General features: G+C 39.2%; 2 protein-coding genes across 4 annotated transcripts in view; both read left to right on the plus strand.

Moving 5' to 3' along the window:
- The first annotated feature begins 866 nt into the window (after positions 1 to 866).
- LOC111865634 (DNA topoisomerase 2) overlaps positions 867 to 17,553 on the plus strand; it is a 73,117-nt gene continuing 56,430 nt past the window's right edge. For 2 of the 3 annotated variants that reach the window (XM_023853814.2, XM_023853816.2), the window contains exons 1-5: positions 867 to 920; positions 1,067 to 1,179; positions 4,933 to 5,104; positions 9,531 to 9,711; positions 14,645 to 14,888. In XM_023853814.2, coding sequence (XP_023709582.1) covers positions 4,948 to 5,104; positions 9,531 to 9,711; positions 14,645 to 14,888 — 582 coding nt within the window. In that variant the 5' untranslated portion in view covers positions 867 to 920; positions 1,067 to 1,179; positions 4,933 to 4,947. Of the gene's footprint in view, positions 921 to 1,066; positions 1,180 to 1,557; positions 1,732 to 4,932; positions 5,105 to 9,530; positions 9,712 to 14,644; positions 14,889 to 17,553 lie in introns of those variants that run through there. The other variant, XM_023853815.2, reaches the window with a different exon arrangement.
- On the plus strand, positions 15,408 to 16,285 carry LOC117282414. Its single transcript, XM_033751897.1, has 2 exons — positions 15,408 to 15,943; positions 15,974 to 16,285. Exons 1-2 carry the CDS (start codon positions 15,441 to 15,443, stop codon positions 16,167 to 16,169), a joined length of 699 nt encoding a protein of 232 aa, XP_033607788.1. The 5' UTR covers positions 15,408 to 15,440; the 3' UTR covers positions 16,170 to 16,285.

Below are 17,553 nucleotides of genomic sequence, written 5' to 3' on the forward strand. Positions count from 1 at the left end.
CCGGAAGACGTAAGAAGATGCTGGATGACCTTGGGGACAGAAGAGGATATTTTCATTTGAAGGAGAAAGCTCTAGATCGCATCAAGTGGAGGAACTGTTTTGGAAGAGGCTGTGGACCTGTCGTCTTGACAGATTACAGATGGATGAATGAATGAATGAATGAATGAATGACAAATAGTAGGTCCCATTGTCTGTTTAATGGAACTAACTTTGTTTTTATCAGCAAAGAATGCAGCATATTATATAGTGTAAGATTTGAAAATATGTAGACAAAAAGTTATAAACTATTTTTAATCTTTTTATTGTCATTTTGATGCATACTGTAAAAATATTTCCCACTTCTGTACATAGCAGTTCTGCATTATAAAATCATTCCTGCTCATTATTCCCTACTTCAGTGTCTAGCACGCAGTGCAGCTGCAAGAGAATATTGACCCCTCTATGGTTGCAACTCAATGCTTGCATCGCAGATTTGATACAGAGTGCATTCAGTTTTCTGTGAGTTCATAGCGAATTTGAATATTGTAGTTTAATTTTATAATACAATGGCAGTGAAACGTTGTCTGGAAGATGATGAAANTGCACTTCTTCAAAACAAAAATTATTTAGAATGAGAGATTGTTACTTTTAACTAATGTAAATGCATTACAGTTAAATTATATTAAAAGTATTAAAAATTACTTATAATTATTTATTTGCTGTAATTAATTGAAATTAAAAAATAAAAATAAATTATCGAGCATAATGGTCGCATTGAATAACAATACAGAGGCACCCAGCAATAAATAATCAAATTTCAAAAACGCGCCTCTCCCTTTGCACCTCAACGACCAAGAAGACCAAGAACGACTTCTATCGATTAACATTCAAAATGGAGGTTTCACGGGAGTGACGCTCCGGTTCTTGAGTAAGATCGGGAAGTATGTAGTTATGGGTTTTCTTGCACACAAATTCGTATTCTATAGATATGCATTGTTAAAGTGGTGTTAAAACGCATTTGTAATAACGTGTTTCCGGTTATTTACTCAGGAGGAGGGTGAGAATTAAACGTTTATGCTTTTGACAGGCTTTGTGCAGGAGGGAGAACGAGAATCAAGTGTGGGAGTTAAGTAAACCAAATACGCTGTATATCATTTATGTGGAGCGAGCAGGAGGGGTCCATCGTTGGAAAGATACAAGGTAATTCCAGCAATACATATTGACTTATACTGAGTAGAGCTGTAGAGTAATATTAGTAGGAATATAATTCGTTAATGTTACGTACATTCTTTCCGTAAATGTCTGGTGACGGTTCTCATACCAGTCGGCGGCAACCAATGAGAAGCTAGGCTGTGTTATGATGGTTATGATTGGTGCAGTTTGAGAGATATTTTCGAAATCGGTTTAGTTATGTTCCGTTGTTGGAGACGTTTAGATTTTTACGAGGGAATGAACATGTTTTCAGAAACTAAAGGTGTATACGATCTCCTTTGAGTTGCTGAAATGAAACAAGTTCCGGTTTTCATGAAAAATTTTTAGTGCATTTTAGGCATTATACGCCGAATTAAGTATTAATTGTTCACACAATTGTATACTTAGAAAAACTGAAAGTGGTTAATTTCTTACCATTTTTCGTTTTTATTATTGTTGTGGTCTGTCAGCAGTTGTGTTCACTTGTATGTATGTGTATTGTGATAGTTTTAAGGCCAATTTCTCCCTAAACTTTTGAGAAATACACTTTTACAACCAAAGGTTAGAAAACATAAATATTTAATATAAGCATAAACATTTAAGGTTTTTTGTATCATTTTGTCTTTTTCACTGATATGGACCAGTGGCCTATTCTGACTGAATTGGAATTTGAGTGTTATTTCAACTCAATTTTCAGTCTGGGCAGTTGCAACTTTTCACTAAAAATTGCATGTGTGAGGTGTGAATCAAATGGAAACATTAAATTTTTTTACTAGCTAATTTGGTGTAAGTTCAAAACAGCTGTCATTTTTCAGCATAGGCCCTGTTATGTTCAATGCATGTTTTCCAGCACTTCACAAATGCCAGGATTCTTGGTGTGAAAAAAAAAAAATTGGGTTTCATGCACAGCCACTTGTGCGACAATACGAAACGGAGGGTGATGTCTTCCTGAAGTGCATAGTGACTGGAGATGAAAGTTGGGTTCACTGTTACTAGCCTGAAATGAAGAGGGCAAGCAAAGAATGGTGGCATTCGGTCTCACTAAAAGCCGTAAAAATTCCACATGCTGGCATCTGTGGGAAAAATGACACTAATGCCATTTGGGGATCACCGTGGCCCACTTGTAGAATAGTATATGCCCAAGGGGACCACAGTCACAGGGCTCTGTATTTGCACTCTCCTTACTAATCATGTGAGATCAGAACATTGACTGCTCAGTACTGGTGTTTTATTGCTGCATTACACTAGGCCACATACTGTCTGCGTGACAGCTGAAACAGTCAGGGACATTTCATTTTGAGTGTCTGCCTCATCACTGCAGTCAGCTGAGTTTGCCCCTTGTGAATACTATATCTTTGGGCCACCCAAAGACTTTCCAATCTGATGGAAGTGCAAGAGGTGGTGCACAAATGGCTACACATGCAGTGAAAGGATTTTTTATTCACTAGAAATTTAGGTATTAGCGAAGTGCCAGAGGATGTGGCAATGGATGTAAGAGGGCTGTGCCAAAAATGACAAAGTTGTATCATCCGTGTTCACATTAAATTAGCTGGTAAACAGATTTTAAGTTTTCCATTTGACCCACCCAAGTATATACCAAATAAACATTGCAGTGTGTAATTATGTATAACATGAAATTGTAGTCTCACTTTTTTATTCATGATTTAAGTTTGTATATATGTGAAGTAAAATTGAACTTGACTTCACCTGCAGGTTTGATGCATCCATAGAGGCTGATGGGCCTGAGGCTGTCATTCTTAAAGACTGAGAAATACGTATTTGATGTTGGAATGATTGACAGTTGTTTCTGTAAAATAGCGGGCCTGGCGTGGAAGAAATAACTTTTTTTTATGGAAAGTAATTTTCAGTCTCATTGAAAGTGTTTTAGAGCAACTAGCCAATCTACCATGTCACCAGATGCTTATGGTTCACATGAAGTATTGGTCACAATTGACGATAGTAGTCTCACTTGAATTTGAGTCCAGATGTTTTTTTATGCCTAGAGTAAAATGTGTTTGTTTATGTGTGCTTCATGGATTTTGAGAGGCCTTTATGAACTGAAAACATGACAGAAATATAGGAAGCAGGGCATAGGAGTGATGGGTGGAAAAACAGTGGTAGTTATTTTGGGAGAAGAGGCAAAATAGCTCATTTCCAACTTCATGGTTTGGTAAGAAAAGTTGGTTAATTGCTTGAAGGGGAGCCATTTGTTTTATTTAATGTGTTTTCTTTGTGGTAGAGATGCTGGGTGGATGCACATTGGTTATTAATAATTGTTGGCATTTAATGCAGCAGGAGAAGAGCATAAGTTCTCTGGCATCCATATGAACAGTGATGTGGAATTGAAAATTCAGTTATGTGGCCCCACTGAATGGTGGCTGCCATGTGTCTAATGCCATATTGAATGAGTGCTGTGTTTATAGGCCTGGCCAGTCTAAACAGAATTCACAGTGGATTTGGTTAAGACCAGTAACCTGAGATAAGGTTTATAGATTGTATATACATAGGTTAGAGGCATAATTACAGTGTGTCATCCTCCCTCTTGACAGTGTAGTTGCAGCCACTGCCAGTACTACTTCTTACCGTGTTTCTTACATTTAAGATGTATCCGCAAAATAAGTTCCCTCAACGTCTTACAACCCTATGGGCCTACATTTCCTAACTTTTTTTGTGCGTGTGTTTGGGCCAGATTAAAATGGGATGAATATTTAATGAAACTGAGCATTAAAATGTAGGGCAAAATTAAAGTTAGGAATTACATTTAAGGGTAGTTCAATATATGTAATGGAAACAGGGAAAGCTTAGGTGAAGTCAGTTATTGTTATGTGAGTCAAAAACTAAGGTACATGTCACATCACCAGATCACAGGGCAAAATCATAACATGAAAATCACTAATAGATCCTTTGAAAATGTGGCACAATTGAAATATTTGGGAATGATAGTAACGAATCAAAATTGAATTCAGGAGGAAATTAAGAGGAGATTGAATTTTGGTATTACTTGCTACCATTCAATCCAGAACCTTTGGTCTTCTTGTCTGCTGTCTAAAAATGTAAAAATCAGAATATACAAAACTGTAATTTTGCATGTAGTTATGTATGGGTGTGAAACTTGGTCTCTGACATTGGGGTAGGAGCAAAGGCTAAGGGTGTTTGAGAACAGGATGTGGAGGAGAATATTTGGACTGAAGAGGGATGAAATGACAGGAGGTTGGAGAAAACTGCATAATGAGGAGCTTCTAAATTTGCACTCTTTGCTGAGTAGAATGATCAAGTCAAGGAGGATGAAATGCACACTGCATGAAGCATGCAAGGGGAGAAAAGAGCTGCATATAGGATTTTGGTGGGAAGCCAGACGGAAAGAGACTACTATGAAGACCTAGGCATAGGTGGGAGGATAATATGGCGTATTTAGAAATATATAAAAATAAGTGTTGTGAGATTTTTATTTTTTCATGCTCTGCTTCTCTTATCAGTGTTTTCTTTGGACCAGATGCAGCTCTCACTATGTGTTTCTGAACTTTAGAATTTTTCTCATGAATTTATCCACCCTGTAGCGACATCGAAATAGATCCATGTCTTCCTGAAGTAAAAGTAATTGTTCAGTCTTATAGCAGAGGGATCCTTGCTTCAAGTAATCTTGAATTTTGGTTCTTCATATTCCACATAGAGTTTTATTACAGGAAAGGAAAACCTTTTTAGTTATAGAACAGTGTTGTTCACAATAAACTGTACTGTTATTATTTATGTTCTGCATTCCAGGTTTTTAATCCCAACATGGCAACTGAGGTGCTAAATGGGCAGGTGCCAGAGATGATGAGTGGAGGGGATGTCGCTCCTAAGAAGCCACCAAATAAGAAGCTCACAGTTGAAAAGATTTATCAGAAGAAATCTCAGCTGGAGCATATTTTGCTCAGACCAGACACATATATTGGTAAGCAAGTTGTGTTTTGGTAGTCTGTAGGATGAAGAGCCCTTCCTTCTGCGATATAATGCCCTGTAGTTCATTGAAAGTCAGCTGATGTTTAGGTGCAACACAGACATGCTCATGCACTAAACTCTTAATAACCTAGTTACTGTAGGATTCTGACGATGGTGTATAACACACAGAGATATTGGGTTTTTGGACTTTATCCATTGTCCTGGTTTTTAAGATAACTAAGAAAAACACGACGTTTCAGAAACTGGATCTGTTTCCGTTCTCAGGTGAGGGAAAACACCTATTCTGTTGGGTCCCTTAGAAAGAGCTAGCCTCAATCACTGGATTGGTCCAGTATGCCACTTCTCATATGCTTAAAAGATATTTGTGTTGCGTTTTGGTGACAGTAGCATGAACAATAAGTAATTAAGCAATTTTCAGGGTTTAATGCAGTGTAGGCAGATGGTATTTCTAGATTTTTGGATTATCCATTGCTTTGAATTATCTGTACTACTTAACATACATTGAGGCACGCGGTAGCATAGTTGGTTGAGGAGCTATGCTACAAGCTGGAAGGTTGCGGGTTCAAGACCTCATGAGGTCATTGGATTTTTTTTCAATTGACCTAATCCTTCCAGCCGCACTATGGCTCTGGGGTCGACTCAGACTCTAACAGAAATGAGTACCAGGAATTAATTAAATAATTTTCCTGGGGAGTAAAGTGCGGCTGGCTCGTAAGGCTGACAACCTTAGGCCATCTTTGAGCCGATTGTCTAGGTAATGTGAGATCCTCAATGTCTCACAACCCAATGGGCCTTCACGGCCTGTTACAGGGATAGCTTTGCTTTACTCTTAGTTAGTTAGTTATTGGAGAGGGTGGGTGTCCCCATGCACTTAGACCTGTAGTGGTCCATTGTGCTTCCCTCTATGATTTCTACCAGTCTCTATATCCTACCGGTATTGGTGCTTACCATCAGTCCTGCCCAGCCAGTGAGACCTGCTCTACTAGCTGAGAGGTATCTATAATGCTTCCCCCATCTACCAGAGGTATTAGTGACTGCTGTTGGGCGGAAACGTCCGCAGTTTTGGCTCAGTGACCTTTGGAGGTATGAGGATCTTTTACGTGCCGTAAAGCTACGACACGGGACCCACGGCTTAAAGTCCCTCCCGGAGGACTTGTTCCCTGAATTTTTCCGCCCTTAAGAATTTGACGAACTCCGCTGTGTATTTGAACCCGCGTACTACGAGTCATGAGGTGGGAACGTTACCTCTAGACTACGGAGGCCGCTTTGCTTTACTCTTACTTTTTTTAACATACATTGCCATGGATAATCAAGAGTTCAACGTATTTGAACTTTGAGGGACTTAACAATGATAGTGTTAATGTAATGTAATGTTAATGGAATGTGACACCATTTAGTTTGGTAGATGTCAATGTTTTGAAGGAATCTGATATGTCCATCTTCAGGGTTTTGGACTAGTATGCATTAAGGTGAAGGAGGGTTGGGACTAGGGCTGTGAGTCAGCCAGTGGGAGCCTATGCCCTAAAAAGAACCATTTTCTCAGTACCTTTAAACAGTTCTTTTTGCCACCTTTTACTACTACTCCTTGCATTTCTTTTTTACCCCTGGAGAAAATATACCCTTTTAGGGTGCCAGTTCTCATTTGCTCGTGGCCCCAGTCCAAACCCGTCCTTCCTTATCTTACATATGATTTTCCCTACTGGTCTATTCCTATCTTGAAGATGAAAGCAGCTGATCTTGCAAAAAGTTGTCATACAAACTGGCCCAGGAACCATGTCCTCTTCAAGGCAACAGTTCTCGTTCATTCTACTAGGCCGGTAATATATACCAAACTACACTGCATCACATCCAAGAAGGTCATGATCTTGAATGTTAATTTGGCCAGTGACCTCCACAGTACCAAGAAGTTTGTACCGTGTCTGCAGCAAGTTGTCCTTATTTCATTCTGCACCTTTTTGTTCTTATCCCACTCCATAGCTTTTGAAGTATTGAGTCAAATGTAGCACACTTATAAGGTAACTAACTTCTTGGAAGTGACAGTTCACTGTTTTGTAACGGGTAGTACTAGAATACGAGTATAGAAAGAAAAACGTGTTCACTTTTAGTCATGAAGCTTAGAGTGAAGCCCATTCATTCATCTGCACATGTCTCATCAGTATTTGAGATCTTGTCATATCCAAGTGAGTACAGTTTGAAGTTACAGACTTCGCAGTTTCTTATTCATAGTGTCCGATGGTCCATGTTATTGATTTTCATATTTAGGTCACTTGTTTTACTTAGTCCCATTGGTAAAAAGTCTGGTGGATTAAATTCAGAATTGGGGATGGCCTTGATTTCCAACATTCCTTCCAAACTTGTCTTTGGAAAGGCAGTGGGCATTTAGATAAACTCCGGCCAGCTCAAGGTACCACCATGTTAAAAGTCTGAGTTTAAAGGTTAAAATGCTGGTGTAATGGTTGAAAAGTGTCTACAGAAAGTTAGGACCAAACAAATTGTTCTGGTGGTAACATTCTAGACTTGTATTCCGCAGGTGCTCAGTTTAAATCTTGGCCAGGACACTAGCTGTCCCTATTTAGGTCTTCTTGTGGTTTTCCTTAGTCCCTTGAGGCAAATGCCGGTATAGTACCTCAGTATGGCCATGGACACTTCCTTCCAAATCCTCTCCAGTTCAGTAGAGTACCAGAAGTATATAAGGGAGATCTGGCTTTGTGTTCTGCTTTCTTGCTGTCTGTGCACCGTTGCTTAATTCATTCTCTACATTTTCTTTTTTTTTTGACACATATTTCAGCCTAACTGACATAATCAGGTGTACAGGTTGTTGTGATGAAGGAATTTGCTGCTCACTGTAATACTGTTGTGCCTTTTTTATGTAGTTGCCTCGGATTGTGGTGTATGTGGGTTAACCAGCTGTTTTTATTTTGGTGTCCTTGAATACAGTAGAACTTGGTTATAACGTCATCAAAGGGACCTAAAAATAGTGTCGTTATAAACGAATGTCGTTGTAACCGAAATGGGCACTTCCACAGTAGCCTTATGTTAGTCACGTAAAAATCTACCAAAAACCGAGTTAAAATGTTGCATTTTTTAGTGAAATACGTAGTTAAGTACAGACTAACGTAACATTAACGTGGAATTGCCCAAATGTGTAATATCAAAGACATATTACAGCGCTTTTCACTGACAATACACACCGCACTAATACTGTATATTAAAGGTAGGCCTACTCACCAAATTACAGTAGATTACATCAATTGTTGTGCCTTACTGTACCTAGATACGAGTACAGTAATCAGTTATCTTCATCTGTTTCCTGTTACTTGCCCAATACACACTTTCTAAATTATGTTCAATGTCCATATCAGAGAAATTCGGGAATGAAAATGACGTTACATACGAGGTTGATGCATTTGTGCATGTCGTACTAAGCAAGGTATAAAAACAGTTGCTTTATGAGGAATTAGTTCGTACCATTGAATATTTGACACAATAGACAAGGTGTCGCAGAAACCGATGTTTCTATAACCAAGTTTTACTGTAATTGCTAAACACGTGTTTGCGTTATCTGTAATATGTGATGTGTTATGTTAAAGCCTTATTTTAAGGTTCAAATGTGTATTCAGTTTCTGTATATAAGATGTTACTTACGGTTTTGTTGGTTTATGGCCTGTGGCTGTCCTGAGTGTTTTTGTTTTGGTGCAGGTTTGTTGTATGGCGGTCAGCCATCGTGGTCGTTCATTAGGCCATTTAGGCTGAAACATGTAGTGTCGATAAAAAGGAAACAGAGAGAGAGTATTAAATGATGTTGCACATAGATCGCAAAAAAGTGGACTGCAAGGTCAGATCTACGCAGTGCAACAGGATGCTGCAATTTGTATATGTGCTTTGTAGTTATTCTGTTCTCTGAAGCAATACAAGTATTGTGTTTCTGGACATTATCCATGGCCCTGTTTATTTTGAAGACAGTGTTTTGGAGACTGGATTCTGTTTCTGTCTTCAGTTGGGCCTAATTGATATAGCTAGTCCCTATCTCTGGACATCCACACAAACACAAGATAGGCTATACAAACTGTCTGCGAGAGTTAAGACACAATGTTAAAACATTAAAGAAGTCCACACGTACAAGGCCTAGTACCAGAGTACTATCAGAATCAAGACCATCACTGGAGAGAGAAATTATATGTATGGTACCAACATAAAAAGCAGAAATTTTCCTACTTAATGTATGCTGGACAGAGTTGTAGTTTTGTTATTTGTGGGATAACAGAAGTCCAGATTGGAGAGCTGTTCAGGCTGGGTTGACTTACTGTATGGTCTATCAGAGACATGGTGGATTGCTTCTATTTCCTGTGTATGGTGTTCAGTTCAGTCTGTTCTCTGAAAGTCAAGCTAATATAAAATGTGGTCTGAAATGCTTTCAGGTTCTGTTGAGCCTGTAGTGGAAACCATGTGGCTGTATGACGAAGAACAAGATGCAATGGTCCAGAAAGAAATTTCATATGTTCCCGGTCTTTACAAAATCTTTGATGAAATTCTTGTAAATGCTGCTGATAATAAGCAGCGAGATCCCAAAATGGACTGTATAAAAATAGAAATAAATCCGTAAGTATATCCACTTACAGTGCCTCTGCATCAGCTATGTCAAAATGGTCACCTGGCTAGTAATAGCAGGAAAGTTCATGGGCCTCATTGAAGTGTGGGCAGTGAGAGAAATATGGAATGGTTTTCTTTTAAAATGGGGTGCTTGCTGAACTTTATAAGAGTCAGTAGGTGGAAAACCGTACCTGGCCACCTGTTAACATGTTTTAACACTGGTGGAACCTGCGTGTGGAATTAGTATATAATAATATAATATAATAGTATATAATAACCCACTTGCTTACAGTATGATCTTGGCCTGGTTAAGTTCCTTTCTATACATTTTAATTACCTTTCGGTGTGGAATTTATGCATGTGGTCTGTGCCTTGGTCTAATGGATAATTTGCAAGCAGCTGGATGTAATATTTCTGTCAAGTGTAAGGACCAACCGAGGTTGAGAAATCTGTGCTCCTGTTTCATATCCAGTAGCTTCTGGGTATATAAGTTGTTATGGAGACCAGCTGTCCTTAACTTTTAGCATACAGCATTTAAATTTGCTTCTTCATGCTCACGCCTGGTAAGGTAAAGGTAGAGTTCTCCCTGTGCTTAACTAACTAAGCGCTACGCCATGAAGACGTATGGGGGAATGGATGTATAGATCCATGTCACTCATTACTGGTTTTTTCTTTAAAATTGAAGTGGTCAAGTTTGCAGCATGTTACAGTAAAATTTGTATTTGATGTCTTTAAGGTGTTGACTTAAATGAAAAGTACGTTATAATAGTGTAAAATATGACACTATGAACTATTTTTAGCCCTAAGCTCAGTTTTAAGACTGTTTAGAACTGGAGCTGACCCAACACACAGTTAGAGTAGGGATTTATATAAAGACTTTTAAATTTTATTTCAAGGGCATAATATATTAAATACAAATTATAATATGTATCAGTCTTAAACAATTCTAGATAAAAACCTTACATTACCAGAGTTTTCGTATCCATTGTTACATTACATTTTACAAAGTTGTGTTCACTATTAAAAACAAACCTTACTTACTTACTTACTCATGGAGCTGAGCCCTTCTTGAGGAGCTGCCAATTCTGCAGCTACTCAAGAATTTTCCCAGCATTTTATGGAACCCGAAGAGCCCTCCACTGGTCCCTATCCTGAGCCGGATTTATGCAATCCATACCATCCCATCCTATCTCTCTAAGATCCATTCTAATATTGTCCACCCACCTACGCCTTGGTCTTCCCTGTGGTCTCTTTACTTTTGGCTTTCCCACCAATATCCTATACACATTCCTCGTCTCCCCCATTCGTGCTACATGACCTGCCCACCTCATCCTCCTTGACTTGATCATTCTAATTATACTTGGAGAAGAGTACAAGTTATGAAGCTCCTCATTATGCAGTTTTCTCCAACCTCCTGTCACTTCATCCCTCTTCGGTCCAAATATTCTCCTCAACACCCTGTTCTCAAACACCCTCAGTCTATGTTCCTCCCTTAATGTCAGAGACCAAGTTTCACACCCATACAGAACCACAGGCAAAATTTTATTGTTTTGTATATTCTAATTTTTATGTTTTTGGACAGCAGACGAGAAGACAAAAGGTTCTGGACTGAATGGTAGCAAGCATTACCCAAGTTCAGTCGCCTCTTAATTTCCTCCTGCATCAGGTTTCGATCTGTTATCCTTGTTCCCAAATATCTGAACTGTGCCACATTTTCTAAACATCTGTTTCCTATCTTTATGTCATGATTTTGCCCTGCATTTTGGTGACGAGACAGTAACATATACTTAGTTTTCTCTGTGTTTACTTCTAGACCAACCTCTTTACTTGAGTCAATTAAAGTTTGTGTGTTTTTCTTTATGGTATCTACATTATCACCCAGTAGATTCACATCATCGGCGTAGACCAACAGCTGATGTGTCCCATTTAGTTTCAGTCCCACCTGGTTTCCCTGGACCTTCCTAATTGCATATTCTAAGGAAAAGTTGAAAAGAAGTGGCGATAAAGCATCTCCTTGTTTTAAACCATTCTGGATAGGAAATTTATCAGACAAATGTTTACTTACACGGACTTTACTATATGTTTTGTTTAAACACATTGTAATCAACCTAACTAGTTTCATGGGTATCCCAAACTCTATCAGAATATTGTACAATAGTTCCCTCCTAACTGAATCGTAGGCTTTCTTGAAGTATATGGATAACTGATGTACTGTCTCATCGTACTCCCATTTTTCCTCCAATATCTGACGAATGCAAAAGATCTGATCTGTAGTTGATCTGTTACGTTAAAACCCACACTGATGATCCCAAATAATTTCATCTATATATGGACTTAACCTTGAAAGAAGAATATTGGACAAAATTTTATATGAAGTTGATAGCAGTGATATCCCCCAGTAATTACTACAGTCAGTTTTATCACCCTTCTTGTGAACTGGTACAATAATAGACTCCTTCCACTGATCAGGCAATTTTTCCTTATGCCAAATAGAAGTAATTAGATTGTGGATCTTAGAACATAATATTTCGCCTCCTGCTTGAATAAGTTGTGCCAGAGTTTGATCACTACCTGGCGATTTATACCGTTTCAATTTTGCAATAACACTTTCTACCTCAAAAGGGCTAGGATCAGGTATTAAGGGCTCAGCTGTATCGATTTCTGTCTGCATTAAACATTAAGAACAAACCAAATTGTAAAATATGGATCAATATTAAGGTAACTCAGTTTAAGATATTCTTTCAAAACATGTAGCTCTACGTGTGTATAATAAGTAGTATAAAAACAAATGTTGATATGTTAGTATCTATTTTGTCTTTTTCTTGTAGATAGTATTATTATGTAGATGGCCCCATTTACACTATTGTACAACATGACAGGATGCATGCCATAAAAACTGGATTGTTAACAAAGAATTTATTTGCCTATGTATGAAATTTTGAAACAATTGCCATCATTTTTTTTTTGCTTTGTTTATGTTCCAATGCTGTTAGTTAAGATACTGACACATTTCTTTAGTTTTTTTATTGGTGATTGTGGGAAAAGTGTGCCACAACTATTAGAGCAGAGCTGGATAACAGTATGCCTAATGCCTCATACTGGACAAGGAACATAGGGAGATATCAGGGATGTATTGCATTGCATTTCACAGCCCATAAGAACTTCTTCGATGAGGTATGCCTCTGTTACTCTTAAGAGGACTAACCAGTGCCAGTTGCATTTGAAGAATAGCTCGGTGCAAAAAGGAACTATTTTTAAATCCCCAAAATTGAGAGTAAACTCAAAAGGAATGCTGTGTATAGCCATTGTTTTTGTTTTTATGATCAGTAACTACAATCAGAAGTTGTTAAAAACAATGGTATACATTTTTTTTGTTCATTTATAAGTTTGTGAATTTATATGTGAGTTTTGTATACATTAATTTTATGTTACTTTTGTCCATCTTCCACTCAGTGACACTGTAGTCACATTCACCAAACAGAAGCAATATGCAGTCATGACAGAACTGACTGAAAGGTTTAAAAATGCAAGGCATAAGTTCTTCATGGGCAGTATCTTCTCGTCCCTTGAATTATATGAGGATTTGCTTACCTAGACATTAAACTGCTGTGGTACTGTCAGACGAAATCTAAAAGGAATGCCTAGGGTTTCTGGAAAGAAACTTAAAATGAAACAGGGTGAAAAAGCATAGAGTTAGGTCTGACTGGACAGTAATAGTATGGAAAGAAAAAGGAGATGAAGACATATTGACATACGTGCATCTTCCTCCAGCAGAGGGTAATTTCTGTGATGAACATGGGAACATTCTGAAACCAGCCATAGTGAAAGAACATAACAGACACGGGGGCATCTACACAAGTCTGACCACATGACATGCTTACTCCATTAGGAGACGGACTTGGAAGTAGATGAAAAGGCTATTTTTCCATCTCCTGTGCCTTTTAATTCTGAATAGTTTTATCCTCCTCACCTATTGTGGTTCAGAGTTATCACATTGGCCAACTTGACGCAGGACGCAGCATACATTGTTCTTGGAAGGAAGACAAATCCTGTGTCGTGTGTTCCGCAAAAAATAAAGGAGGACAGAATTCAGATGTCCATGCAGCAATGTGGGGTTATGTGTTGATCCCTGTTTCATGATCTGCTGTACCAAATTGCATTACTGAAGACTCTGACATAACACTGGAATAAGCAGTATGCATGAATGTAAGAGTGAAAATACTGGTGCCAGTCTACTCTAATAATATTTTTGCACATGAAACTACTGGTGAAGTGAGAGACCAAAGGGGGTGACATTTTGTGAAGGAGGTGATGAGATAAGCCAAGCCCCCCCCCCCNTAGATAGTTGTGTCTGAATTTGACCTGTGTAAAGCAACGAAGTAAGAATGCCTGCTTGGAGAGAACTGTGGACATTTCAAGACTTTTGTAGCCCCAGGGGTGAGATAATGAAACAAATAACCTCTTACAAGTGTGGGATATTTACGGTAAAGCTGTCCCTGTAACAGGCCCATAAGGGTGTGAGAGGTTGAGGCCCCCACATCTTTTAGACAGTCGGCTCACAGATGGCAGTAAGGTTGTCAGCCTTATGCACTGCTGCCCTTAACAGTACAAGGAGCTGTTGTTGAGGTCCACAAACAGTACAACACTAAAGTAGGATGGATCTGTTCTCCTTTGGATAAGGAGAAGATATGTGGTGGGCTAAAAATTTATAATGAGAAAACAGTGTTAGCAAGGTAGACTTGGTGAGCCCTGTGCAGCTTAAAAATGCCAGAACATTAGACCACACCGCAGTGATTGTCACAAATGATGTCTCCCAGCATGACGTTGCTGTACTGTTGCACATGAAGACTTTTCTTATGTCATAACAATATTTCATTTATGATGCTTGTACATTTGTAGGTTCAGAACAGCCCTTTGGCCATGTTCTGTTTTTGTATTTCAGAGAGAAGAATATAATATCAATATGGAATAATGGGCAAGGAATTCCAGTTGTTGAACATAAGGATGAAAAAATGTTTGTACCTACTATGATCTTTGGTCATCTCTTGACATCTTCCAACTACAATGATGAAGAGGAGAAGGTGACAGGAGGCAGAAATGGTTATGGTGCGAAGCTTTGTAATATATTCAGCACAATGTTTATAGTAGAAACCGCAGCTAAGGAATATAAGCGCAGTTTTAAACAGGTAAACAATTATGAAATTTTCCATGAACTGGGATGGGACATTGAGATTCTTATTACTGTACATATTTTACAGGGTCCGGCAAATCGACCTCCCGTATTTGGAGAGGGCGCTGTGTGAGTTGTGGTGGGGATACGGCGGCGGAGGGGGTATCGATGGATAGAGGTATAAGTGCCATTTGCAGTAGTCACAATGGCGTGGCACGGTGAGCATCGTGCGTTTGTTGTGGAAGAGTATATTCGTAATGGTGAATCGGTGATTACTACTCAGCGAGCATTTGGCATTCGGTTCGAACTTGGCCGACATGATCCTGTTCCGGATAGAAAAACTATTCATGTTTGGGTATCAAACTTTAGAGCAACAGGTTCTGCACTGAAAAAGAAATCGCCTGGCTGACCTTGGACCGTAACAACGCTGGAAAATGTGGCGCATGTGAGAGCGTCCATCCAGCAATCTCTAAAGCGTTCAGCATTTAAACATGCAGCTGCCCTGGGATTGTCTGATAGGAGTGTAAGAAGAATCCTGCACAGAAATCTACACGTGTACCCATACAAAATGATGGTTACCCAAGAATTAAGTGAGAGAGATTTTGAAACTCGCAAAGCTGCGTGTGAGGACATTCTTCAGAACATTCCCTCTGGCGCTGTTTTGATTTCATCTGATGAGGCCCACTTCCACTTGTCAGGTACTGTAAATAAACAAAATTTCCGCTACTGGTCAGCAGAAAACCCTCAGGAACTTCACCAACGACCACTTCACAGCCCTCGTGTGACAGTTTGGTGCGCCGTTGCTGAATTTGGTGTGTGGGGTCCTTATTTTTTCGAGGAAAATGGGGTAACGGTAACGGTTACTTTGAATCGCTACTGTCACATGATCGAGACCTTCCTCCGACCTAAGTTAAACCGGTTTGTTGGGGACCATGAAGAGGGACAAGCCTGGTTCCAACAAGACGGAGCCACAGCTCACACTTCGCGGCGTTCTTTAGCAATTCTGAGAGAGTTGTTTCCTGGACGTCTTCTCTCTTTGCGAGGAGACATCGCCTGGCCCCCAAGATCACCCGATTTATCACCTTGTGATTTTTTTCTTTGGGGACACTTAAAGGCGCAAGTGTACAAACATCGCCCCACAACCCTGCAAGCACTTAAGGAGGCAATCACCCAGGCAGTGGCTGCCATTCCACCTGAAATGACACGAAGAACTATGGACAACTTCCGGGAAAGGCTTCGTCAATGTGTGAACAATGGAGGACGCCATTTACCGGAAATAATTTTTAAAACCAAGTAATGTAAAATAGCATCGTATTTGTTGTTCACAAATAAAAGTATTTTTTCTGTATCTTTCTTTGTTTGTTTGTAACGGCCTTTTGAAATACGGGAGGTCGATTTGCCGGACCCTGTAGTATATTACTGTTTGCCTGATTGCATAACAGCCACACACATCCTGTGTGAATGTGATGCTTTAGCTTATTTAAGACTATGTCACTTGGGTCAATACTTTATGGAACCAAGTGACTATTTTGACGCCCCCAACGTCCAAAATCCTGCGCTTCATCCGAAGTGTGGGGTTTCTGAGGGAATAATTAAAAAAGGAGAAGCACAATAGACCACTGAGGTCGCGGTGCAAGGGCCGAGAAGGCCTACCCCTCATACATTCATTCATTGCCTGATTGCATAGTGTCTGAGGTCAGAAGTGCGCAGTTCACATGGTGAAGGAGGAGTTGTTTACGGGGAATCAAGGTGTGTTCTGTAGGTTTGGTTCCACATTATGTTAACCCCAGTATAAGGTGAATGTTTTTCCTGGTCAAAGCCGAAGTGCAGTCTGAAAATGTATTATTTTCCCATATGTTTTATTGTTGGGTTTAGTTCATAACCTGCATTTAACATAAATATTTGGCCTTTCAGAAGGTACCTTGATTAATTGTGCTTATGCTCAAAACTACAATCAATGTTTATGTTTTCTATCTGCTGAAAATTGTTACCACACAGTGATAGTCTGCGGTGAGTGACATCATGTATTGAATACGGACTGAAACCACTCTGGTTGTGACATCATAGTAGTTATGTAATCGTATGTATTTGTATAAAAACAGTTCTTTAACTGCTTATGTAAAGAAATTGTCAATAGCTTATTGCCTGTTGAAATTTCAACAGGAAATTTTTAAAAACAAATTTTATCAAAAATGCAAAAACCTCATTAACTTGAAAACTTCAGAAAGGAAGCTGCATTAATACTGTCATGTACTTTGTGCGACTGTAGATGGGGTCTGGATTGGTGAATAGATTTTTTTGACAACTTACAGCTCATAGCTACAAATAACTGTAACATTGTGTAAGATTTGAGGCTTTCACGGCGGTGACTATGAAGAAAGCAGTCTTCTGGGATTTGGTACCGTGTATATGTGGTGTTAACCGACGTTTCGGAGGAACGTATCGCCTCCATCTTCAGGGTAGAAGAAAAAATATAAGAAATCTGCAAGCGAAGAGACCGTGAGAACCGGTAAAAGAAGACTGTATATTTCCACACAGTCTGCTTTTACCGGTTCTCACGGTCTCTTTGCTTGCAGATTTCTTATATTTTTTCTTCTACCCTGAAGAGGGAGGCGATACGTTCCTCCGAAACGTCGGTTAACACCACATATACACGGTGCCAAATCCCGGAAGACTGCTTT

Source organism: Cryptotermes secundus, unplaced genomic scaffold (genome assembly GCF_002891405.2).
Source record: "Cryptotermes secundus unplaced genomic scaffold, Csec_1.0 scaffold2482, whole genome shotgun sequence".
Classification (NCBI taxonomy): Eukaryota; Metazoa; Arthropoda; class Insecta; order Blattodea; family Kalotermitidae; genus Cryptotermes; species Cryptotermes secundus.